The following is a 26,649-nucleotide window of genomic DNA, read 5'->3' as shown; positions in this document are numbered from 1 at the left end:
AGCGGACGAAATGCGGAATTAACCGAATAGCTGAAGCGAATGAATCGCGGAAGCGGACGAACCGCTGAAGCATCAAAACTGCGGAAGCTAACGAATCGCTGATCCGGACGAACCGCTGAAGCAGCTGAACTACGGAAGCGAACGAATCCCGGAAGCGGACGAAGCGCGGAATTAACCGAACAGCTGAACGAATGGATCACGGAAGCGGACGAACCGCGCAAGCAGCCGAAGTGCTGAAGCGAATGAATCCCGGAAGCGGGCGAACCGCCGAAGCAGCCAAACTGGGGAAACGAACGAATCGCTGAAGCGGACGAAACGCGGAATTAACCGAACAGCTGAAGCGAATGAATCGCGGAAGCAGCCAAACTGCGGAAGCATCCAAACTGCGGAAGCTAACAAATCGCTGATCCGGACGAAACGCGGAATTAACCGAACAGCTGAAGCGAACGAATCCCGGAAGCGGACGAACCGCTGAAGCAGCCAAACTGCGGAAGCTAACGAATCGCTGATCCGGACGAACCGCTGAAGCAGCTGAACTACGGAAGCGATCCCACGGCGGCGGGTTCTACGCACCGGATTGACCCGATGGATACCAGCCATCGGCCAGCGGCTGCCACCTCAGTGTACGTGTTGTCTCGTCCGTTTTTTCGTGTTGGAGAAGGTGCATCCCGGGGAGCCTTCTCCGCCTGCTTTTGGTCCGAGCCGGGATAGAGGAAAACCCCGGACCATGGTACTGTGCCGTCTGCCGAAATCGAATTCACCATCGCTCGGTTTCGGTGAGGTGTAACCGGTGCATGGAATGGGTGCACTTCCGGAACTGCTCCGGCCTAACATCGCTGCGGGAGTATAGTCAAACTGACTTCGTGGCAGGATGCTGTGCCAATGACAGCAGCAGTGGGTCATCTGATTATGTGACCCCACCGACTTCTCCCGCACAACAATATTCTCCGCCGCAGCATCTTACACCGAATATTGGTGTACCAGTTCCGGAGAGTGCATCATTTTTGCAATTTAATTGCAACGGGCTCCGTGGTAAGATTAGTGAGATCGTAGACTTTATGAATCGGAAAAGGATAAGGGTCGCGGCGATCCAGGAAACAAAGCTGAATCCCACCTGCAGCCTACGACATTGTGATGGGTACAATGTCCTACGGAAGGATCGCACAAGAAATGGAGGTGGTGGCCTGGCTTTCATATTACACCGTTCCGTGCAGTATAGACCTATCACGCTTGTGCTAGACACTAATGACCCGTACATGGAATGTATGGGGGTAGCAGTAAAGTGTGGGGCTGCCGAGATAGAGCTATACAATGTGTACATACCGCCGGTTGGTAGCTGTGCTCCTGGTTATAGCCCAAACATTGAGTGGTTGTTGAGCGGGCATAACCGATTGGTTCTAGGAGATTTTAATGCCCACCATGAACTTTGGCATTCTCTCCTGGGTAATGACCAGAGGGGCATAGCTTTGGCAGAGCAGATAGACGACTCCACATTTTGCACGGTGAACGAAGAGGCCCCCACGAGAATTATGGGTGACTGCAGCAGTTCGCCAGATTTATCGTTTGCATCGCCTGGTCTGATAAATGACGTCTCCTGGCAACCCGTCATTTCATTGGGTTCGGACCACCTCCCCATAATTCTCACCATCAACCGACCCTCCGATTTCATAACCTCTGAACGCCGGACGTTTATTAATCAAAAGAAAGCCAACTGGGAAGGCTTCAGAGAATACACCGATCGCCGCTTCAGTGAGCTCCCGTCCCCCTCACATGTTCATGTTGCTCAGAGGGAGTTCCGGGACATCATCAACGCAGCAGCCGCTCCCTTCATACCCGCTGGTCGAATTGCCCAAGTGAGGCCCAACTTCCCAGCCGAAGCGGCGGGACTCGCAGACGAGCGTGATGAACGCCGTCGTGCTAACCCTGCTGATCCTAGAATCAGAGAACTAAATCTAGAGATTAGTAAGATAGTCGACGAGCACAAGCGGAACACTTGGTTAGAGCACCTGAAGCAATGTAACTTAGGAACAGGAACTGGTAAATTGTGGTCAACCGTTAGAGCCCTCTCGAACCCCTCCACAAGGGATGATGGGATTTCAGTCACATTTGGCGACGTGACTGTGACTGATCCGAAGAGGTGCGCCAAATACTTCAACCGACAGTTTGTCGAGCATCCCGAGAGTGATAGAGCGAAAAGGAGAGCCACCCGTCGTGTACGTGGTCTCCGAGCCGATGACACACCACAATTTACTGCAGCCGAAGTTACCAATGTCATCAACAGCGCGAAACCATCTAAGGCGCTGGGCCCTGACGGAATTTCAATGCTAATGCTGAAGCATCTGGGAATACTGGGAGTTGAGTACCTGACCAGACTCGTCAATTTGTCTTTGGAATCACACATTATACCCGATGTCTGGAAAATGGGAAGGGTGATTCCACTACTGAAACCGGGCAAAGATTCGAGCAAAGGTGAATCGTACAGACCGATATCCCTTCTTTCGCCAGTAGCCAAGACACTTGAGGCATTACTCCTCCCCAGCCTTGTGGAGAATTTTCCAGCGAACGGATCGCGTTAATTCTAAAGGGTATTGATGTGAACGAATCGCGTTAGGATGAATCGGGCGCTGCTATCGGCGGCGGTTGATGCCACTCGATTTACGAGTCGGCAAGCTTCGATTGATTCATGCCATCGCCCCGACAAGTCCGCATTTTTAAGTCGGTAGCGATCGCAACCAAATGAGAATTCCCAACGTACAAGTTATAAACGTTGAGTGGTGGAAGTAACTTTCCTTCCGTACAGTGACACAGAACACGTAAGTAGGTAAAGTAGTACGAAGGGGGAATGGGGTTAATTAAATTAAATGATGAGAAATATGTAAGAAAAGAAATATGAAGGGAAATATATATCTACACTGGCCGTGGAAGCCTCCCCGTTCAACGTGCAGAACATAGAATCGTCAATTTACTCCCCCTCTGATCATTGCTTATTAGATGACCGTGTGAGCATTAAATTCTTCTAAGACAAACTGCACTGGAGCTGAACTCTAAGGGAACTGCTTTAGGGATTCCTGTAGCGATCATTAGGGAATGGTGTAATACAAAGTCTAGGTCCCCACCACCATTTCTAGAGCGCCCCAACGCAGGACATTGTATCCGTTTCAATGATTAACATCCACCTTTGTAACAATTTATCAATATCAGGCTTTGTAACGTATACACGTTCATGAAGTTCGAGACATCGTCTGTAGTAAAGTTGGCATAGGACGTAGTAGGCTTAGACTGATATTAGACCGCTTTCCCTCATGTGTTTACGATGTGAAGAATATTAAATGCCCAAAATATCATTAGAACTCCTTTGATAATATATCGAAAATATATTACTTTACTAAACTCCATCAATCTATGTTTATTTGCAGATATAGGTAAAATACGACCAAAAGATTTGAGTGAACTCTGGACAAGACCCCAAATGTGAAAGAAGATTCCAAGCAGGAAAATATCCAGTCAAAGGTCTCTACACAAAACTACACATCATTTGAAAACAAAATCGACAAAAATATAAAAAAAAACAAAACTTTTGTTTCAATCTATGATCGTCCCTAAACCTTTACCTAGATGTAATACACACCACTCTCCACTGTACATATATACTACAACATACTTACATAGATATTTATATACATACATACATATATGGTACTTTTTCTAGTTTAAACAAAAAATACATACAAGAAGAACTTTTCCACTACCTAGTTAAAAAACACAAAATATTTAAAACGTTCTAGTGTTAAGGCATATTCAAAAACGAATTTGCAATTAACTTAATTAAAAATCAATTTATTTATTAAATAAATAATTTAAACAATAAAAAAAAACACCCACTATTAAGAAAAGACATAAATTTAGTGTGAGTTTAGTGTTAAGATTTGTTTTAGTTCCATATGTTCGTTTAGTTCCAATAGCATTTCAAATTATTATTTTTTAATTTAAAAATAAATGGTAATTATAATTACATCCTTTAATATATGACAATTTGTATTTTGAATTGCCAAAAGAAATTTGTTTTTAGTTTTATATTTATAGACCAAGTATGTGTTTTTTCTAAGTTGAAAGCAAGTTGTCCATTGTGTCTGATTCATTCTGGTTAACTTAAAACATAGTCAACTTTATATAAAACAAATTATATATTACAAAAAAAAAAAAACAAATATCTCCTGGAATATAAAATTCATTCCTGTGCAAAATATTATCCATTAAATGAAATAAAATGCATATAATAAAATCGTAACTTGTTTCTTATTGACAGGGATGGTAAACAATAGAATTTAGTTTACAAAAAAGTTTTTAACAACTGAAAATGTAGCTCTTACTATGTTTGTCCATGTTTGGAGAATGTAATGTAATTAATTTAAAAATTAAATTCAAAAACATCCACTTCTGCTTCCCTTGTACTGCCTTCACATCTAAATTCAAAAGCGTTCCATCCTCACCTCATTATTGAATACTTCAGGCCCAGCAACGATCATTGACACCCTGTCGGTGATTGGTAAGACGGTAGTGGGGGTGCGGTTGGAACGCTTTTATGTAGCGACGTGGCGGGTGATTGAAGCCGACACGCTCGATATTGACGGCGTGACGACATGTTATGCGTTTTAAAGACTATAAGTTTTTTCCGGACGACAGTGCTCGTGTCGAATATATCCCATATATTCGTGTCTGTTCTGGTACACACATGTACAATTTTAGTGTGGTGTCACACTTAAAAGGTGTTCTGGCCAACACTATACACCGTCATAGACCTGAAAAATGAACACGAACATTTCTTTTGTGTAGGCTTAGTGTACAGCCATCGTATGCAAAGTTAGAAGTTTTTATAACAAATAAATAACAGATTCTGAAACTTTATTATGTTTTTTTATAAATATTTGCAAATTTTATTGGGAAAGTCACTTATGTATGGCAGAAACCACGATTTTAAGAATCCATCTAAAATTTGAACTGAAATTTCCTCTGATTGGTGTATAAATTTTGGGGTTGTTTTAATCAGCTGATTTTCAGTGTGTTCGAAAATATAATGTTGCCACAATTTTTAAAAGTTAACACAAAAAAGTTTTAAGCAAAATTATCTTTGATTTTTGTGAATAATATCCGCTTTCCTAAACAAATCAAAGGTCTTTTTGAAAATATAAGGTAATTAAATTATAACTTTTACAAAATCAATGGGCTAAGAAAAGTGAATTTTACCAAATTTATTGCATGAAAAATATGGCATCTTCAATTCTGCAAAGTGTTCTTGGTGCCCAAATCACTGAGCAAATTACAAAAAAAAAACTAACGCCGCCAATATCTTTCTGCACATGGAGGCCGCCACGATAGAAAATTTGTTTGCAATATTATTGTAAATATTTAAGCAATACAAATGAACAGAAACAGAATAGTTAATTATGCCCACTATAATTAAATTTCCTTCAATGTATGGATGTTGTAAACTGTTTGATCAAAACCAAAATAAAAACTTCTCCGCCGTCGAAAACAAAAGAGAGAACGACACGGCGATCGTTTGTTCATGAGTAACATTGAGGAGGGATAGAAAAAACAAAACAAATCAAAACAGATTTGAAGCATCACGCAATTGTCGCCTTCTTATTTGTTCTTGATAAATTCCTCTTGTCCTTACATTATTCACTGCTAACAAAAATCGGGCAGGCATTTTATGGCTTTGAATTACACACTTACATTTAATTTTTTATGTTTATACCGGCAAAATATGTTTTGTTTATAATTTCTGTCTGCAAATAATATGGCTTGCAGAAAAAATCAGCTGTCACATTTTTCGATTGAAAGTCCGAAAAAAGTGTTCACACGTGTGAACCAGAACAACTAACTTTGTGTGTGGTGCACAATGCCGCACGCTCACAAAAAATCGCTTCTGTAACATATACTCCCAAACATATTTTGCTTCAAGCATATACATTTTAGGGTATTGCCCATACATTTATATGTTTGATCTCTTCCAATATATAATATGTTTGAAAGCATATTGGTCTAAACAATATATGTTTGAGTAGTCTAAGTTCCAATCATTTTGTATTTTTGCATCCAAATTCAATAATGTTGCCTTCCAAAAAACAATATGTTATTATATGCTTAAAAAAAATTCTCCCAAACAATATTGTGCTCAAAATTTTATTTATTTATTTATATATTTACAATCATAATGAATTATGAAAATAAACAGGTAATATAGGTGCTAACAACATAGGTTTTCGACCTGAATGCTCAAAATTTTGTTTCTGCCCAATTGTATATTCCCCCACATCTTTCTCACTTCCACGAGATTTTTTAGTTCTTAGCACCTTTTTCTGTAATACAAACATTGTAGAAGAAATTATTCAATTGTATGATTTTTTTTTTTATTTTAATTTTACCTTTTGCCGGACGGGGATTCGAACAGCGGACCACACAGTTTGTAAGGATCAAAGAAGTAGCTGATCAATTGCCCAAGGAAAAATAAAATGTAAATTTTGTAATAACAAGCAACAACCACCAACTTAATTCAATATCGCTCCCTGTTAAATAGCGCTCCAAGCTACTAAACCCATATATGTTTATAGGCTATTTCTAAATTAATATATGTTTGCATCCAAGCATATTATATTTAAAAACATTTTATGTCCAAACATAATATGTTCTAACATATTAACATATATGTCCCAAACATGTTATGCTAGTTTATGAACATTATATGCTTGCACTCAAAAATATTGTGTTTAAAAATTTGTGTTCCAAACATATAATGTTTATAGCCAAACATATGAAAAACAGTCTTTTTCATCCGTGCAGGCATGATTGGCATAACAGGTTGGCTCAAGGCCGTATTCAGGGGGGGGATGAGGGGGATCAAACCCCCCCCCCCCCCGAAATGAATGAATATTTTGATATAAATAAATATATATTTTTAGCTGCATAGAAAAATCTTATCGAAGATGTTGAAGAAAAGCTGGAGGTTTTATTTTGAAAAATGCTTACCTATAAAACTTGCACAAATCATAGAATACTAGTTGAAAAGCCTGTCAAACGACGGTCGAAAAAAAAAACAAATTGTTTTTGTTCTCGCACCACAAATTTGGTTTTTGGAAAATGTATGTCTGCTTTTTATATGTGTTTGTTGTTCTTTTTGTGAACATGACTCGCTTTGTTTGGCCATAGCAACAACAACGAAACAGCCAAACACACAAGTGTAAATGAAATGGCGCAAAACCTGCGAAAAAACTTGCCTAATTCAGCGATGGAAGCAATAAAGAGATATTTCCAAACGTGCATATTCTTTTAAGAATTTCGGTCACTTTGCCAGTTACTCAGGGATGGAAAATACAATTTTTAAGAAAGTACAAAAAGGTATTTTTTGAGCGGAAAGATTATTGTCAAGAGATTGAATTTTAAAGAAAATAAAATTTTGACAAAATTTTCTATAGACATAAAATTTTGCAAATATTTCCTATAGAAATAAAATTTTTACAAAATTTTCAATTGAAATAAAATTTTGACAAAATTTTCAATTGAAATAAAATTTTGACAAAATTTTCAATTGAAATAAAATGTTGACAAAATTTTCTATAAAACTAAACTTTTGCAAAAATTCTATATAGAAATAACATTTTGACAACATTTTCTACTGAAATAAAAAATCTATAATATAGAATCGCATTCTTTTTTCGACTAAAACTTTCTTGAAGTTCAATAAAATCCTGTTTTTGACTATGTCTTACAAAATCGAGATTTTCTTCCCACATGAACATGTCTGTTTTGCCATATTTGTAAAAGACTATTAGCAAATAAGGTTGATAAAGACTTTTTCAAAATATTAAAATATTTTGTCAAAGCTATTGTACCATAAATCTGATATCGACTCAAAAATGTCTACACAAAAGGTACTAAATCATTCGCGGAGGTACTACGGTACTGACCGGGGTGAAAAAGGTTTGAAAAAAGTACTATAGTACTGCATTTTCCATCCCTGCAGTTACTACGTGCTCATCCGAATGTTAATTTTCAACAATGAAGAGATTAAAGACGTATCTTAGAAATTCGACTAGCGAGAGTAGACTCAAAGGATTGGCATTAATGTCGGTTCATCGCCGAATAAATGTGCCTACTGAAGAAGTCATTGATTTATTTGCTGCCCAAAAAGCCCGTCGGCTCAATTTAATATTATAACAAGTATATACAGCACTAAGTTCGGCCGGGCCGAATCTTAAATACCCACCACCATGAACCAAATATTAGGGTTTCCTTTGAAATTTCAGGAGGGCTTGAGGACTTGAGGATATTCCCGAAGATAAATTTAAAGATTTCACCTATGAGGACTATATCAGATTCTGGATTTATAAGAACGATTTTTGTTTGAGTTTTAAAGGAAACATTAACATCTCTTGTAAGTGTTCAAGAAAATTATAAAATAAATTCTTGATTTGAAATCTTAAATCTGTAGAAGTAAAATCTGGAAATTTTACATTGAGTCTCAAGCAATTTTCATGATCAGTGCGCCTTCTACACCCTCAAGAAGTGAAGTCGGTATATATGGAGGCATTACCAAATGGATCGATAAAAACTTAATCCCCGATACACGTTTTTGTGAGCCTAAAATACCAGAATATTTACAATTTCAGGCAAATCAGATAAAAACTACGGTTTCTAGAAACCCAAGGAGTTAAATCGGGAGATCGTTCTTATGGGGGCTATACTAAAATATGGACCGATACTCACCGTTTTCGGCACACCTCTTTATGACCCGAAAATACCTCTAGATTTCCAATTTCAGGCAAATAGGATAAAAACTTCGGATTCTAGAAGCCCAAGAAATAAAATCTTGAAATCGGTCTATATGGGGGCTATACCAAAATATGGACCAATAATCACCACACCTCTTTATGGTCCTAAAATACCTCTAGATTTCCAATTTCAGACAAATTTGATAAAAACTACGGTTTCTATAAGCCCAAGACCCCAAATCGGGAGGTCGTTTTATAAGGGGACCATACCAAAACATGGACCGATACTCACAATTTTTGGCACACGTATTTGTGGTCCTACAATACCTCTAGATTTCCAATTTCAGGTAAATTGAATAAAAACTGCGGTTTCTATAATCCCAAGAAGTAAAATAGGGAGATCGGTCTATATGGGGGCTATACCAAAACATGGACCGATAATCACCATTTTTGGCACACCTCTTTATGGTCATAAAATACCTCTAGGTTTCAAATTTCTGGCAAATTGGATAAAAACTACGATTTCTATAAGCCCAAGACCCCAAATCGGGAGGTCGGTTTATATGGGGACTATATCAAAACCTGGACCGATATAGCCCATCTTCGAACTTGACCTGCCTGCAGACAAAAGACGAATTTGTGCAAAATTTCAGTACGATTGCTTCATTATTGAAGACTGTAGCGTGATTACAACAGACAGACAGACAGACGGACATCGTTATATCGTCTTATAATTTCTCCCTGATCAAGAATATATATACATTATATAGTCGGAAATCGATATTTCGATGTGTTACAAACGGAATGACAAACTTATTATACCCCCGTCACCATTCTATGGTGGTGGGTATAAAAATATTGTATACATACCTATGCATAAATAAAATTTTCTACACATGAGATTATATGAATATTTTTTTTTTAAAGTTGAACCCCCCCCCCGAATTAAAATCCTGGCTACGGCCTTGGGTTGGCTGATAAGTCCCCGGTCTAACAAATAAAAACACATTTTTTTGTCAAAATTCGTTTTTATTATTCAACATAGTTCCCTTCAAAAGCGATACAACGATTGTAACGACCTTCCAATTTTTTGATACCATTTTGGTAATACTCCTTCGGTTTTGCCTCAAAATAGGCCTCCGTTTCGGCGATGACCTCTTCATTGCAGCCAAATTTTTTCACTGCGAGCATCCTTTTGAGGATGCTCGAACAAGAAAAAGTCGCTGGGGGCCAGATCTGGAGAATACGTTGGGTGGGGAAGCAATTCGAAGCCCAATTCATGCATTTTTGTAATCGTTCTCAATGACTTGTGGCACGGTGCGTTGTCTTGGTGGAACAACATTTTTTTCTTCTTCATATGGGACCGTTTTGCCGCGATTTCGACCTACAAACGCTCCAATAACGCCATATAATAATCACTGTTGATGGTTTTTCCCTTCTCAAGATAATCGATAAAATTTATTTCATGTGCATCCCAAAAAACCGAGGCCATTACTTTGCCAGCGGACTTTTGAGTCTTTCCAAGCTTCGGAGACGGTTCACCGGTCGCTGTCCACTCACTAGTGATGGAGCCATGTTTCATCCATTGTCACATATTGACGGAAAAACTCGGGTGTATTACGAGTTAATAGCTGCAAACACCGCTCAGAATCATCAACACGTTGTTGTTTTTGGTCAAATGTGAGCTCGAGCGGCACCCATTTGGCACAGAGCTTCCGCATATCCAAATATTGATGAATGATATGACCAACACGTTCCTTTGATATCTTTAAGGCCTCTACTATCTCGATCAACTTCATTTTACGGTCATTCCAAATCATTTTGTGGATTTTTTTTATGTTTTCGTCGGTAATCACCTCTTTCGGGCGTCCACTGCGTTCACCGTCCTCCGTGCTCATTTCACCACGCTTGAATTTTGCATACCAATCAATTATTGTTGATTTCCCTGGGGCAGAGTCCGGAACCTATTATCAAGCCAAGTTTTTGCTTCCACCGTTTTTTCCCCTTCAGAAAACAGTATTTTATCAAAACACGAAATTCTTTTTTTTCCATTTTTTTCACAATAACAAAAGTTGCTTCACAAAAGACGCTCTATCTCACAAACTAATTGACTTACAGACGTCAAATTTTGACACGAATCATTTGAGAGTTGGTACTATATAAAAATAATATGCATTTAATACTAGCGACGCCATCTATGTGTCAGACCGGGGACTTATCAGCCAACCTGTTAATCGATACTGCTGCATGTTTATGGGATCGATAACATATTTACCGATTATTTAGTCATTGCCGACAATTCGTATCGATTGTACACACTGTAAGATTCTTTACAAACACAGACATTCCGTCCAGAAAAACTTATAGTTTGTAAGACGCATTATATATTTTTGTCGGCGGCAGCTGACACTAAATTTTTGCCTAATTAATAATTTTGGCAAAATATATAACAATTATTAACAAAATTTTTGCTGATATAAACGATAATTTGGCGGCTAAATTTGAGTCGATATGAGTCGACGTCGTCGACTCGGCGGCTTCATTCAGTCATTAGAGTCCTTGTTATGCATCCCAGCCAAAAAAGCGTCGCCAAAAATCCGGAAGTGGTTAAAAATTGACGCAGAAGCGATTGATTTAACATGGGCTTGTCATAGGACGGAAGTCCTTCTTTTCAACAGCCGTTGCACTGAATTTGCATCACTTCTTTAGGTGTAATCCGAATTCAATGTTTTGGATGTAAATTAAAAAATTCTTTGATACTTTGTCAAATAAATAATTTTTATAATTTTAATGGATTCTAACGCTTATCGGAAACGTTTGACCTCAAATATTTTCAAATTATTTTTCCAGATTGAATTTAGCATTTTTTTCGACAAAATTTAAATGATTTGTACAATTTTATGAATTGTTATTCTGTTTTTAACCAATTTGAAAAAAAGTTAAAATTACCCATTAAAAGTATGAAAAACCCAATGAAAATTTAATTAAAATAACTTCCTGGGTAGTTAAAATAAAGAAACTCATTGGGAGTGCCTCTTCTGGAAGTGCTTTTAAAGTTGTGCCTTTAGAAGAACTTCCAAAATCTTTTTTTTTTTTTTTTTATTTATTTATTGTTTCTTTATAACGTTATAAATTTACAAATTTCATAGTATGGCCTCAGCGCCTTAAGGCATTGTAGAGGCTCGTTGGCAACATATAATATAATCTTAGATTTTTAAATTTTCATTCAATACATTAACTTAAAAAAAAAAAAAAAAACTCGAGGTTAGAACTAAAATTATATTAGGAGTTCATCGATGTTTGTTTTCAAAAATTCCTTTATTCTCACTTTAAAAACAGAGATACTTGAAACAGACTTGATTTCACTGGGCAAACTATTAAATCTTAAACTGCCAGAATATTCAATTCTTTGTTTAGTTGTTTCACTTCTGCATAAAACCACATTTAGCATATTATTATTACGAGTGTTTATGTTGTGACTATTGGACAAGAACGAAATTGTATGATGTCCTATTTTATGCAAACATTTGTATACATATAACAATAGTTGAAGGTTATAAGTTCCGTGAATTGGTAAAATAAGAGGGAAAACATCTTTATACAGGGCAAGCGTAGGGTATCCTATAGGCAAATTTGCCACTGCTTTTAATGCCTTATTCTGCATTCTTTGCAGAGTCCTTAACTCCGCACTCTTCCTGTGCGCATAAATTATAGCCAAATAGTTACAATGGCTTTGAATCAGAGCCTGGTAAATCAAAAGTTTAGTCCTTTGGTCAAATCTATTCCTAAATTTTCGCAAAATTCCTACAGCTGGGGCAATTTTGGATTTCACATACCGTATATGTTGATCCCAGGCTAGATTACTTTGTAATTGCAATCCTAAATATTTCAGTGAACCTGTCTCCTTTAATTCCTTCCCATCAACATTTATTCTAAACGTGTCACTAAATCGAAACCGTGGCCTGAAACGTATTAATTTTGTCTTGCAAGCATTTATGAAAAGTCTGTTAAGACGAGCGTACTCCAATATTAGAGCGGAATCTCGCTCCATATAAGGCCTAATACCGTCTTCATGTTTATATGGATATAGTAGACATATGTCGTCAGCGTAAATAAACATCCTCCCATACAACTGCAATCTACCTATATCATTTATATAAATTAAAAAAAGAAGTGGACCTAGCACACTACCCTGGGGAACACCATGACTTAAACCCCTGAAATCACTTTTCTCTCCATTAATTTGTACGAATTGTTTCCTATTCTCCAAATAGCTACCAATAAGTGAAAGTTCCCTGTTGCGAACACCGCAAAAACTAAGCTTTCGTATCAAAATCTCATGATCAATAAGATCAAATGCCTTACTGAGGTCATAAAAAATTCCAGCGACTCCACTGTTCCCTTTATCAAGTCCACGACATATAAAGTTAATAACATTCACAGCTGCTTCCTCGGTACCACATCCCCTTCGAAAACCAAACTGATAGTCATTGAGAAAACCAGTGCTATTTAGAAATGAGAACAGATTACTATATATCAGCTTCTCAAATATATTGCCAATTATTGGCAGTACTGATATCGGTCGAAATTTATCTACCGTTAACGAACGCTTCTCCTTCGGAATTGGAATTACCTTATGAATCTTCAATATATTAGGATATGTGGCAGTATCGATCATATTGTTGAAAATTCTTGCGAAGTAGGGTGACAAAATTTCACTACATACCGAAATAACCTTAGGGGTTATTCCGTCATGCCCACAGCTCTTCCCTAATACTAGTTCTGATACTATAGTTCTCACATCCTCTTCCGTAGCATATTGTAAGCGAAAAATATCCGAACTAACTTGTAATGTACCTAATGAATTACAATCATCCCCCGGATAACTTATGATGTTCCCTTTAATCTGATTCACAGAATCCAAAAAATAATCATTCAATACTGCTACCTTCCTGGCATCACTCAAAATCGGCTCACCGTTACTGTCCATTAATGTTGTGAATTTATTAGGGCTTCTACCCAGAGTACCATTCAAAAATTCCCACGTTTTACGCGCATCAGACCGAGTATCTGATAACTTTATGATATAATAGTTATTATTAGACTCTTTGTACGCTCTCTTAATAACTTTGCTAATTCTCTTCAATCTCTCAGCTACATCACTGTCGCATGGTCTTCTTCTTCTCAGTCTCAACAACTTTTCCTTATAACTCATTAATTTTTTTAGGTTTCCATTCACCCATGGTGTTAGCTCACGTTCACAATTCCTGGCAATACGCGTTGTACAATTTTCGACAGATTCCCTAATACAATTTATAAGATTGGATATGTCTACAGATACATCACATTTCCTGGGATATTCTGCATCTTATGCGTCTTACAAAATATAAGTTTTTCCGGACGAAATATCTGTGTTTGTAAAGAATCTTACAATGAGTCCAATCGATACGATAATTCGTTGATGACTAAATAATCGGTAAATCCATAAGCATGCAGCAGTATCGATTATGCCTTCGGAGTTAACTTATAATGTGGCCAATATATGGGATATGTTCTACACGACCACTGTCGTCCGGATAAACTTATAATATGCAAGGCGCATAAGTACGACATCTTTTGAAATTTGATGGCTTTAGAACGTAACATTTGTTTTACCGACTGTCGATAATTAACTTAGCCAACAACCACATTCAAATTTAAAATTTGTAATGCTCACCCTGTCTTCGAATTGAGTATACAGTACTAATTAGGTATACCGTACAGAAGAGACAGCATGTGTTTAACAGTTAAGAGTGTAAACACAATCATAGCAACATCGATAGGCGAACACCTACGTAGAGAGCATATTCTGCATATCTGTACAGCATCATTGGAAATGTTATGCCTTAAAAAGAAAAATTGTTTTATCGACTGTCGATAATAAAAACTCATCCCACAACCACTTTGAAATATAAATTTTTGTTGTGGTCACCCTGTCTTTTAAGTGAGTATACAGTCCAATTAAGTATACAGTACAAAGGAGACAATTTACACAGTTATGTGTGTAAACACAATCATAGCGACATCGATAAGCGTAAACCAACACGTTTGAAAATGTTGTAACCACGTTAAAATTAAGTACTTCCAATACAAGATATCCGCTGAATTTTTGTGGCAAAAACAATAAAACCCCAATCCCTTTCTTCATTAACAGTAACTTTTAATTTAATTTAATAATTTATTTTCTTCGAATCGAAATATTAGACGATCGAATTTAGCTTTAGGTAATAAATTTGCAAAAATTATAATAACACAATATCAATTTAAAAGGCAGGTATAAATCAAATTACTTAAAAACAAGTATATACAACAGTAAGTTCGGCCGGGCCGAATGTTAAATACCCACCACCATGAACCAAATATTAGGGTTTCCTTTGAAATTTCAGGAGGGCTTGAGGACACTTCCCGAAGATAAATTTAAAGATTTCACCTATGAGGACTATATCAGATTCGGGACTTATAAGAACAATTTTTGTTTGAGTTTTAGTTGAGTTTTTATAAAAAGTTTAATAGCCGAGTATAAACCATCATCAAAAAAGAGGGACGATGAAAACGACAAAAAAACATTTAGATCCTTGACATATGTACCAACTATCTCAGAAAGGATATCAAAATCCGATATTTTTGATAAAAATAAATACAGCTTGGCACATAAATCCAACAATACGGTGAAAAAATTGTTTAGTAATACAAAAGACCGTATCCCCTTATCCGAAACACCAAATGTAATTTATGAGATTCCGTGTGATGGAAAGTCAGAAGAAAATTGCCAAAAAAGATACATTGGGACCACCAAAAACAAATTAAAAACAAGGTTATCCGGACACAAATCGGACATCAAAACACGTAACAACAACAAAATACAAAAAACTGCGTTAGCGACCCACTGTGCAGCAACTAACCACCATCCAAACTTTGATAGAGTTCGTGTGTTACAACGAGAGAGCAACATAAACAAGAGATACACCTTAGAAATGTTACACATAAACAACGTACCAACGACGAGGAGAATAAATTAAAAATTGAATAAAAACTACGATTTCTATAAGCCCAAGACCCCAAATCGGGAGGTCGGTTTATATGGGGACTATATCAAAACCTAGACCGATATAGCCCATCTTCGAACTTGACCTGCCTGCAGACAAAAAACGAGTTTGTGCAAAATTTCAGCACGATTTTTATTATTGAAGACTGTAGCGTGATTACTACAGACAGACAAACAGACAGCCAGACAGACAGACGGACATCGTTATATCGTCTTAGAATTTCTCCCTGATTAAGAATATATATATATACGTTATATAGGCGGAAATCGATATTTCGATGTGACGGAATGACAAACTTATTATACCCCCGTCACCAACCTATGGTGGTGGGTATAATAATTCGGTTTATGAAGTGGAAAAAATAAAAATCATTTATTATTTGCCAAAAGAGCCAAAAATTTTTAAATCTTCTGCAGTTGCAGTTTACAATTTGTTGTAAGTAAATATATTAATCGTTTCATTTGTAGGTGTAAAACTTTAACATCCATTAACATACGATTACTTAATTTGTTTTTAACTATTTCGAAAATGCCCTGCCAACAGAAGCATTTGATAAATGTAGCGAATGTAATGCTAATGCATACTTGTTTATATTGCTTGGGCTGACCTCCCACAACATTTTTTCTTCAAATTCATGCTTCGAATTTTGCAGAGATTTGTTAAATTTTACTAGGTCTAAAGTATTTTTTTTACCCCTAAAAATCCCTCTAAATAAATGTTACCCCTAAAAATACCCCTACACTCAAAAAATGTACTTGGATCCAAAAATTTTTACCTTCCCTTAAGGATTCTTAAGGGATTCTTTAAAATAAAGAAATTTTTTAGTGACCTATCTGGCTTTAAATTTAGGACCAATAAAATTAAAATTAGGATACAGATCTCATTTATAAAATTTTCATTTTCTTTTCGAGGTATGTTAATAAAGGTACTCTCGTACAAACAAATGCCAGTTTAAAAAGACATGCGGCTTTAACGGAGGGACGCAAATTTACAAACTTTGTGTCCTAAATTTAATGAAAACAAATTTTTTGAAGCAAAGGTTATAAACTGTTTTTAATTAAAATTTCATTATTTTAAAGAAATATGTCCTTAATATTTTGTAAATTTCGCATCCTAAAATTTAGGTTGCGTAATCTTTAATATCACGTAAATATTTTTTTCAGTGTATGCATGAAACCTAACCTGATATACTAGAGTCAAGAAGACAACTAAGTATCGAGGATGGCTGTGCCTTTGCAAGCCGAAGGTACTGCCAAACGGGCTATAGCGCGGTTTGGTGACGTCCAGGATAAAGTATGACCGTGACGGCAACGGAGACTCCAGGTGGCTGCGACCTGAGTAAGTGCACAAGCCAGATGTGATCTTGGTAAGTTCATCAAGCCGAAAAATAACGAGTCGGTCACCGGAATCGTGATGATCGAGGTTGATTGTGTGCTTATTAAGTACACAAGCCACATGTAGAACGTTCGTTTCGGAGAAACCAATTGTATTCTTGTGTGCAAATTCGGATAATGGTAGCAGTGACAAAAATGACTCCCACGGCAATTACACACAAAAAACAAAATATTTTTTGTCTTCAATCACAAAAAAATATTCAAACACAGAAAAATATTTTTATCTTTTTCGAGTTACGAAACTTTAGATAAACGAAGTTCGTTTTTTAACTCTTGTTTTGAGTCTATTTGCTCTTAAAGAAAATATCTTTGAAATAAAATGGAATTTCAGTTGTCTTCAATTTCATTTCATATGTTTTACGAAAATTAAGTCAAATTGTGCAGTTGACGAAAATTGACTAATCGATTTTTGGATGTGATAAAAATCGGATTTTAATGACTAAACGAATTTACCGATGTTTTTCGCGATTTTCTAATAGCACATCCATGGGCATATAAAAGTTGTCATAATAAAAAAGTATTTTTCGACATTGACGTATGTATAAAAAGACCAAAGGTTGATTTTTACAAAATTAGTAATTTGGTCTTTGGACCATTTTTCCAAAGTTGTAAAATTCCATTGTAAAGTTCCAAAGTTTAAATATTGTTAATTGCAACATAATACAAATAAGTTATTACATATTGTCAATTTGCAAAAAAAAAAAATATATAATGAAATAATTTATCTTGATATAGGTCGAATAAAAAGAAAATTAATAAAAATAAATATTAAAAATATTTTTTTTCATGTTTAGCTTTCATATATCGAAGTAAAAAATGTATTTAATAAAAGTAAATTTTACTGAGTTTGGAAGCTTATGAACACAGTTACTGTAATAATTACTTATTTTAGAATAACATTAAATATTTTTTCCAATCTTTCAATTTAGTATTTTTTCTCAGTTTTAGGTCATGTCAATAAAGTAAGCATAAATTATTATAACTTTAAGAAAATGGTCTCACATTATCTCAGTTAATGAAAATTATTTAATTTATCTTTTTTTCTGAGGATATTACAATTTTTCCAAAAATATGGTATTCGGATTTTAGTTTGGAATTGTGGCATGACAACCCTACAATATTTTCTCCACTGTGGTGAATTTGGCAAATGATGAGCTCAACAATCTTACACACACACACACTCTGCCTCTCTCTCTATGCTTTGAGTGGCTCTCTCTACAATTTCAAATGCTTGTTTCATTTGTTCATTCGAAATAAAGCCGTTGAGCGCGTTGGTTGCGAGTGTCGAGTGTGTGTGCGAGACGGATCCCAAAAATACCGCCGAAAGGAATATCAAAAGTAAATTATTAGTTTCTTTTATTTATTAATAAACAAGAAAATACACATGTGTTCAAACGAAAGAAATTTAATTAGTTGCTGAGTGGCTTTTGCGAAAAATAAACTAAAAAAGTGAGTTAAGAATACTTGCTGCTGGTGACGATGATTGTGTTTTTGTAGTGGAATCGGCTCCTTTAGCCTCCAATAATATGCGGGAATTATGAACGGCAAATTAAAGAATAAACAAAATTGAATTGTTTTAATTAAACTAATGAATCGTTAAATGCCACCGTTGATATCGTTCGTCGTTTTCCTACACATCATCTTATTGTTGTTTAGAAGAGTAGTGGATTTGAATGCCGCACCCAAAATTTGTTTAATAAAAATTAAAAGAAATGACGAGAGCCGTTGAAAGCTAAAAGCATCCAATAGTTCAATGAAAATATAAAAAGCCAAGCAAAGGCATATGAAACCAAAATGAGAAAGTAAATTATTTGATTACAATGAAAAATGTGGGAAATTTTAAGATTTTTTTAATTAAAAAAAAATAAGTGACAAAATTATTTAAATAACGAAAAATGTTCCTCATACCAATAGAAATCAAGTTAAACATTTTGAATAAAAATTCTGAACAAAAATAACAAAAAATAACTAAACTCGCCAAGTGGCTGTACTACTCTTTCACCTTTTTCAATGCAACTACGATTACAACAACCACAACAAAACATTAGCAACAACGAACGACTTTACCTCAATAGCAAGCCAACAGTAATAAAAACAACAACAACAATAACCACATACAAGTAACCACAAAAGAGTAAAGGCAAAAACAAAAGCAGCTCAAACATATCGTCATCATTATCTACCAACAACAAAGTTTTGGGATTGTCTTTAAAGTTGTTTTTTTTTCTTTTTCTTCTAAAATATAACCAAGTCATATCCAAACATTAACCAACAAAATTTAAGATTGAAATTATCTTACGGAAGAGAATGTAATTCCTCTGAACTAAAAGAAGAAATCGAAAAAGAATACAAAAAAAAACGTAGTAAAGTAGTTTTTGTTGATGGCAAAATTCAACTCGAAATACGTATTTCTCTCCACCACCAAACTTCGTTTTCAAAGCAGTGTTGCCAATTTGGTGCTTTTAGCACCAAATTTAGTGCTTTTTGATTTCTAAAAAGCACCAAATTGCCTTTTTGGTGCCTTTTCAAAAAAAGCACCAACTTGGTGCTTTCTGGCATTTTCATTTAGTGCTTTTGGTGCTTTTTTATTTTGAACAGTATTAAGTTTAATTGATACAAACATTTTGATTAGACTTTCAAGAGCCGAAGAAAATCAAATTTATTGCCAAATATAGAATTTGATTGTAATGAAGTTGGTGTTGATTATTTTTAATTAATATTGTTATTTAGGGTATTCTGTAGGAAAGTCGAGCGATGAGTGTCGAATTTGTGAATTTGGTAAAGATGTCATTAAAAACGTTTGTATTAAATTCGCAAAAGCACGCACAACTGAAATAAGCAATAGACTCCTTCCATATATTAATATTTTGAAAGTTGAAAAACATCACTGATCAAAATGTTCGAGTTTTGCCGCTAAAGTGAAAACTATATTAAAATTAAATTTACAAAAGTTCTATAATACATCTTCGGAAGTTTTTTTTTTTTTTTTTTTTTTTTTTTTTTTTTTTTGGAAGATCATTTAATTTTCGATTTTGTGGCGGAAGGTGGTATGTTAGAATTTATAATATATTTTTGGTGCTTTTTGGCCTTGGGGAGTTGGCAACACTGTTTCAAAGTGTTTCTCTCTCACAAATGAACTTCTCCCCTTCGGACACCCTTGTATTTGGTTCATACTCACCTGAGTACGACTTTGTCTCTCAAGTTAATTCGTAAAACACACAAGCACACCGGAGCCATTCTCTCTTAGAGTTGAGGTGTAGTATCTGTGTGTGTGTTAGATTTAACGTAGACGAGTTCAGCTGCTTCATTTCGTTTTTAATTAATCTGTTCTATTTTTTGAGCTAAAAAATATTTTATAATTAATTTTATTAAATAAAATATTTTTCTTCCAAAATAAATTTCCAACTTTATTTCTGTTAACCTCTTTGAGAACTTGCGCACGCACTTTCTATGCTTGCCTTTCATTTCATCATCTCATTTCTCTGTTGATGTTTTGTGTGTGGTTTTTATGCTCTACCATTGTTGTTGTTGTTATTGGTGCTGTTGGCGTTTGTGGTGTGTGTGTGGGATTCTTGTTTGTGATGTCATTTTTTTCTGCTTGTTCTCATCTGTCGTAATTCTGCGAATTCTGGTGCCAAAAATTGTCAAGCATTGAGAGAATAGGAATGTTGTGGTTGTGGATTTATTTTCTAAAAGTCCAGGAAAAAGAATTAAATTTTCTTAAAGGTGAGTACCAAAAAAACGTATGTTTATGTCAAGTTAAAGTTTAAGATAGAATAAGAGATTAACAAAATGTTTGCATCTCCAGACTATAATAGTAAAGTAGTGGACATTTGGATGGTCTCCAATGAATTTTTCATGGCCGTGTAATAGAGTAGTAATCCTCTATAGAGGATAGAGGATAGAGGATTCTACTTGAATAGAGAAAAAAATATATATAGTTTCTTATTTTTTGACAACGCAGGTTATTAAATTGTTTGTCTTCAATTGTTTTTATGGAAAAAGTAGACATACAATTATTTTATACACAGAAAAAAAATCACCAAAATATTTCCAATTATAAAATTGATTGTCGATTTCAAGCGTTATCAATAACAAAATTAGCTGAAAAGTATTTTGTAATCAAATTAAAAAATAAAGTCGGCTAACAAAATTTTTGAAAATGTTTAAAATTTTATTAAAATATGAAATATCGTAATTACCATATCAAATAAAAGAACATTTATAACTAAAAATAATGTTTTTTATTAAATTTTTTCAATGAATAGTATCAAAATATTCATTGTCTCAGTAATTAATATTTTAATACTAAAGAAAATTCCTAGTAAATTATTGGAAAATACGTGAAAAGTATGAAATCTTATAAAATTATATAAAGGAAAAATAATTATGAATAAAGTTCTATAAATTCTATAAATTTCTATTTCTATACACAAAGAAAATTTCATTAAAAGTCAGCCAACGAAAAATGTTCATTGATATAACGAAACACATTCATTAATACAATTAACATATTCGTTAATAGTACGAAATGTTACGTTGATTGGCAGAAAATCCGTTATATTAACGAAAAAAATCGTTGTATTAATGAATTTGTTTCATTGGCTGACTTTTAACGACACATTTCGTTAATATAACGAAACATTTTCTATTAGTGTATTAAAGAAAAAGTTATAAATAAATAATAAAAATTATTGCCTTAATTAAAAAATTACGTTTGCATGTAAGCATTTCGGCCAAAATCAATTAAATGTTTAATCGGACCAAGCTGGGTTCACTTCTCTGGGTACAGAGAAAATGTTGGCATGGTTTTTTTTTATAAAAAAATATAAAGAAAAGGAAACCTCTTATTTCTAGTAGAAACCTTTAATGCAGAAAAAAATAAAATATTTCTTTTTTGTAAAGAAATGACGAATATTTTTTTTGAAATATTCTATATACATTTTTTTTGATGAAAAAGTCGATTTTATTTGTTTTATAGAGAAAGTGGTCTAGAAAATTTAAATTAATCATCATAGAATGACACAGTTTCTGTCATTTGTCCTTTGTATCTCATCCCCTGCTGACAATTTAGAAATTGTGATTCTGCAATATTCCATAATTTAGAATGATATTTTGCCATTTATATTTTGGATTAAAAAAAATATTTTTGGACGACATAATAAGTATTTTCTTAGGGGATAATTTGAGTATGAACATATAAAAAAAAAATTATTTTTCTGAAAATATTCTATTTAAATGAATAACAAGTTTACCACATTATCTTAATATGCGTTAAATTTGACATTCTTTGACAAAATTTGACAAAAACTTTGTTGCACCAGAGATATTGTCAGCCATTATTACAATTGTAAATATATAATAAAATTTTCGTTTTTATTTTTACTCTAGAAAAGTATTTCCCACGTTACTCTTAAGATAAAACTTGTACGAAAAAGTGCTAGTCCCTCAAAGAAAACAATATCATCAATATTTTATTATTTAAAATGTTAATCAAATTTTTACTCTTTTGACATTATTTTCTGGAAGATTTACGCGTTGTAAACAAAAATATGTTCAAGTTAAAAAGTTGTGATATGTAACTGAACTCTTAAAAAGTAATTATTAAATTACTGTGAAAAGTGAATTTATTCAAACAATGAAATTACTATCAAAAAATAATATAAAATTGATGTTACTGTATTCCACTAATTTTTTAATCAAAATAAATAAATTCTATCACAAAAATTACGATAATCGTCTATTCAATATTAGTAGATTGAAGAAATTTCCATTAAAAATTATATAATTACATAATTTCGTGAAACAAAAAAAAATTTTTTTTGAAAAACTGCTATATTTTCGTTGTCAATTTAATTACAAAACCTACCGGTTCCACCGATTAGAGATTTTGTTAAGTCATTCTCTAATTTTTGACCGAGCTTCAAAAAATACCTCAAGTTTCAATAATCCAAACATTAGCTTAGGATGCCTCGATAATATTATCTGTTTCTTTCATTTGATTGTGAATACATGCAGACTCCTTCATATCTTGTGTGAGACTTCCATCTATCAATAAACTTCTTGCATTTAAGCCTAAATAATTATTTCCACATTAATCTTACTATTCATTTAAAACAAATCCCGAAAAAATGGCACACGATTTTTCCCATAAATCCTCTTGTAGCAAAAGACAGACATGCATTCGCCCACATGTACAAACAAACACATGGCCATAGCAATCTATCTGGGTTTATTGGGAAAACTCTGACAGGTGGTGTGGTGTGAGGTGAGCGAGAGAGAGTCTGTGAAAATTATTTTCCTAAAATACAAGAAAAACAAAAATACCAACACCAGCGACAGAAGCAGTAAAACAAGTTGTTGCCTTAAAGTGGTTTTCATGCAAACCAAATACAATGGAAAAGATTCACACAAACGCACACACAACGTTGCAAACAGCCTGTGGTATATTTACACATTTCCAAAGAGAGTGTTAGATGAAAATAATTTGCACTGAGCTCTGTTAACATACCTACACGTTGTACAAGGAATTAGTTGTTGTGTGGAAACAGCTTCCTTTTCATCCTTTGTTTTGTATCTTCTTAATAGCTCATTCAGTCATAAAGTAAATGAGCTGGAAATGTGAACATCAAAACAAAAATGACAATACAATTTGCTGTTATGGTGGAAGCAACTAAGGAAAGAAATGAAAGAGTACTAGAATTCCAAGAAACGAACAGGTTTTCCATCTTCTAATGTTGGCCTTAAGGCTGAAAAGAAAAAAAAAAACAAAACATTCATTTGAGTCTAATTCCTCTTCTTCTTCGATAATGTATCTGAGTGAAAAATAGATATTCTCTTTCGAGATGGTGAAACGAGAGAGATTGAGAATGAATAACAATTCAAACTCAATTAGTGTTAAGGTGGGGCAGGCGCGCTTCAACATCATAGCATTCTTTGTAAGATAGAGAGTATAAAGTCCCAAGCCCAAATAGCGAAAACTGTGTTGAATTTCTATTTCAAATGTTAATGAGCTACCCGATTAATCCCACCATAGACAACAAAAAAATTACTATGTATGTATTGAGAGAATGACACATACACATTTATAAATGTCATCATATCATCGTCATCATGATTATTGTGATGAGCAAAAACATCTGTCAACATCTAACGATGTTTGGAGAGTCAATTCACAAAAGCCCCAAGCATGGTTTGTAGATGGCTCCACAAACACACACACATCCGTGCATATATACAAACTCAAATACAAGAGAAATATTTTGATGAACTTCAATGGATACCAGAAATGATGGAATATCGTATTGTTGTTATTTGATGATAATGTGGCCAATGTGTGTTTCTTTTATTCTCTGGTTATTCATTCATTCTTTTTTGCTTGTTTTCTTGTTTTGAAGCTTTTATTTGTTGGCGGTTAAGTTGATCTTTCAGGGCTCCCCGTCATATGAAAACACGTTGCCGATTTTTATTTGTGTTGATGATTAAGTTTTCCCCTCGGTTTCTTCCCCTGAAATTAGCACAATAAATTGAGAAGTACAAGCAGAAACAAATACACCCACATAAGATTATATATATGTGAGCCCCTCATACCTAAACTTTAATGGTATTTGTTGCTATAGTTTTTTGTTGTTGTTGCCGCTATTTCGTACGTAACAAAATGACAAAAAGAATTTAGGTAAAATATAAAAAGGGGAGGTATGAGAAATGTGGCAAAAGCTCTACCGTGAAAACTCTGAGAAGTAAAAATCCACATATGCCTTAATTTCCCTGCCAACATTTGGGTGATAGTTTTATCGCCTTTCGCTAAGATGTCACTATTTCGGATCGCCAGGAAGTTTTCTGGCAGTAAAATCTCAAGCACAGTAACAATAAAAACAACTATCGCGTGGGGTGTTTCCGTTTCGAAACAAATTCGACTCTAACAGCGATCAAAAATCTAAATATAGACTCCATACATCGACATAGCTAATTTTTCAATAGCACCTCTCTGAGAGTACATGTGTGTAAAAAGCCACTATCAACCAACGAGCGTGGGTGGCACAGAGGGAGAGCCTCTGACTTGAAAACGAAAGGTTCCGAGTTCAATGCTCGGTGCATCCGATCATCATTTTTATTTTTTAAAAAATAACTATCGCTTTTCTAACTACTTTTAGTCACTGATTCGATTCCCCGAGAACACTATCGCGTAGTGGGACATTTGTTCCCGAACGGGGACCCTAATTCGATAAGAAGATGATATCGCCTGCGAAAGTTTTATCTTCCGCGGCGAAACTACTTCGATACACTTTCGATAGAAAATGTTTGCAGGGTTTGTCCACATGAGAGAGGTGTCCATTCCCGAGAGGTTAATTTTAATGTGAAAATATAACAGATTGTCAAATTTCAGATTGTCAAAGTTTTAGAGGTTTCACGATACTAAAATAGGTGAACATTATTTTTGACGGTTTCCAAATGGACATGAGGGCATACTTTGTCGACCTAAAATTTTTATAGAAATCATTCTTATGTTGGCTCGTTCGTGAGAATTTTGTTGTTTGTGAGTATAAGTATGCATTTGAATGGGTGCGTATGAATTTTCAATCGTGAGCGAATTTTTTTGAATTTCTAAAACTGAATTTGTAAACATTAAAAATAACTTAAAAATGTTTTATTTTTTACTCTTCTTTGTGTTAATTGTATATTTTAATTTCGGACTAACAATACAATTTCTTTTAATGTTTTCCAATATTTTGCTTGTGCTCCTCGTTTCACAAAACTGTGATCTTTTAACATACCAATCAAATCCCAGATGCTTCTTTGTAGTAGTTTAGGTATCGATTCTTCACATCACCACAAAAGAAAATGACGTCAGCTTTAAAAAAATAAATAAATAAAATAAAAAAATATTGTCTATACCTACGCCACACAACACAAAAATTGCTGGCTAATACATTTTAATTTTGAAAAAAAAAAATCGTATATAAGTTTGTTTTTATGTATTTTGTATTTGTTTTGCATTTAGTTTTGTCTGTAGTTTTTTGTTTTAAATTCATTGGTATATTTAGCTTTTCTTCATTTTTGTTGTAGATTTTTTGTCTGTTTCAAATTAATTATAATTAATTTTCTTTTTTCGGTTTATATTTAACAACAATATTGGCACATTTATGTGACCAGAAATTAAAAAATGAAAATAAATAAAATTAAAACTATTTCATACTAAAAATTTTCAATTTGAAAATATAGAAATGTGAAAAAAATATTAAGAAATTCTCTTTAAAAATAATTATTAAATACGGTTATAACAAAAACCTTTTGACCGGTAATTTTAGTTCGTTATGTCCTTAGTTCATTAGTAGTAGTAATAAAAAACTATTCAAGAACAATCATGGGGACCTGAAAATTTGTTCTTTATAAACGCGT

The 26,649-nt window shown here is 34.4% G+C and overlaps 2 protein-coding genes across 9 annotated transcripts in view; both read left to right on the top strand.

Moving 5' to 3' along the window:
* Positions 1–4,240, top strand: part of LOC142232210 (uncharacterized) — a 176,983-nt gene extending 172,743 nt beyond the window's left edge. For 4 of the 5 annotated variants that reach the window (XM_075302935.1, XM_075302934.1, XM_075302936.1 and 1 more), the window contains exon 8: positions 3,417–4,238. In XM_075302935.1, coding sequence (XP_075159050.1) covers positions 3,417–3,475 — 59 coding nt within the window. In that variant the 3' untranslated portion in view covers positions 3,476–4,238. Of the gene's footprint in view, positions 1–3,416 lie in introns of all 5 variants that reach the window. The other variant, XM_075302938.1, reaches the window with a different exon arrangement.
* A 14,223-nt stretch (positions 4,241–18,463) lies between these two features.
* Positions 18,464–26,649, top strand: part of Nrg (Neuroglian) — a 232,194-nt gene continuing 224,008 nt past the window's right edge. For 3 of the 4 annotated variants that reach the window (XR_012721055.1, XM_075302930.1, XM_075302929.1), the window contains exon 1: positions 18,464–18,588. The gene's annotated coding sequence lies outside the window, so the exon portion shown is untranslated. Of the gene's footprint in view, positions 18,700–26,649 lie in introns of all 4 variants that reach the window. The other variant, XR_012721056.1, reaches the window with a different exon arrangement.

Source organism: Haematobia irritans, chromosome 3 (genome assembly GCF_050003625.1).
Source record: "Haematobia irritans isolate KBUSLIRL chromosome 3, ASM5000362v1, whole genome shotgun sequence".
Lineage (NCBI taxonomy): Eukaryota > Metazoa > Arthropoda > Insecta > Diptera > Muscidae > Haematobia > Haematobia irritans.
The sequence above is the reverse complement of the archived record's forward strand: the minus strand, read 5'-3'. Positions and strand labels throughout refer to the sequence as shown.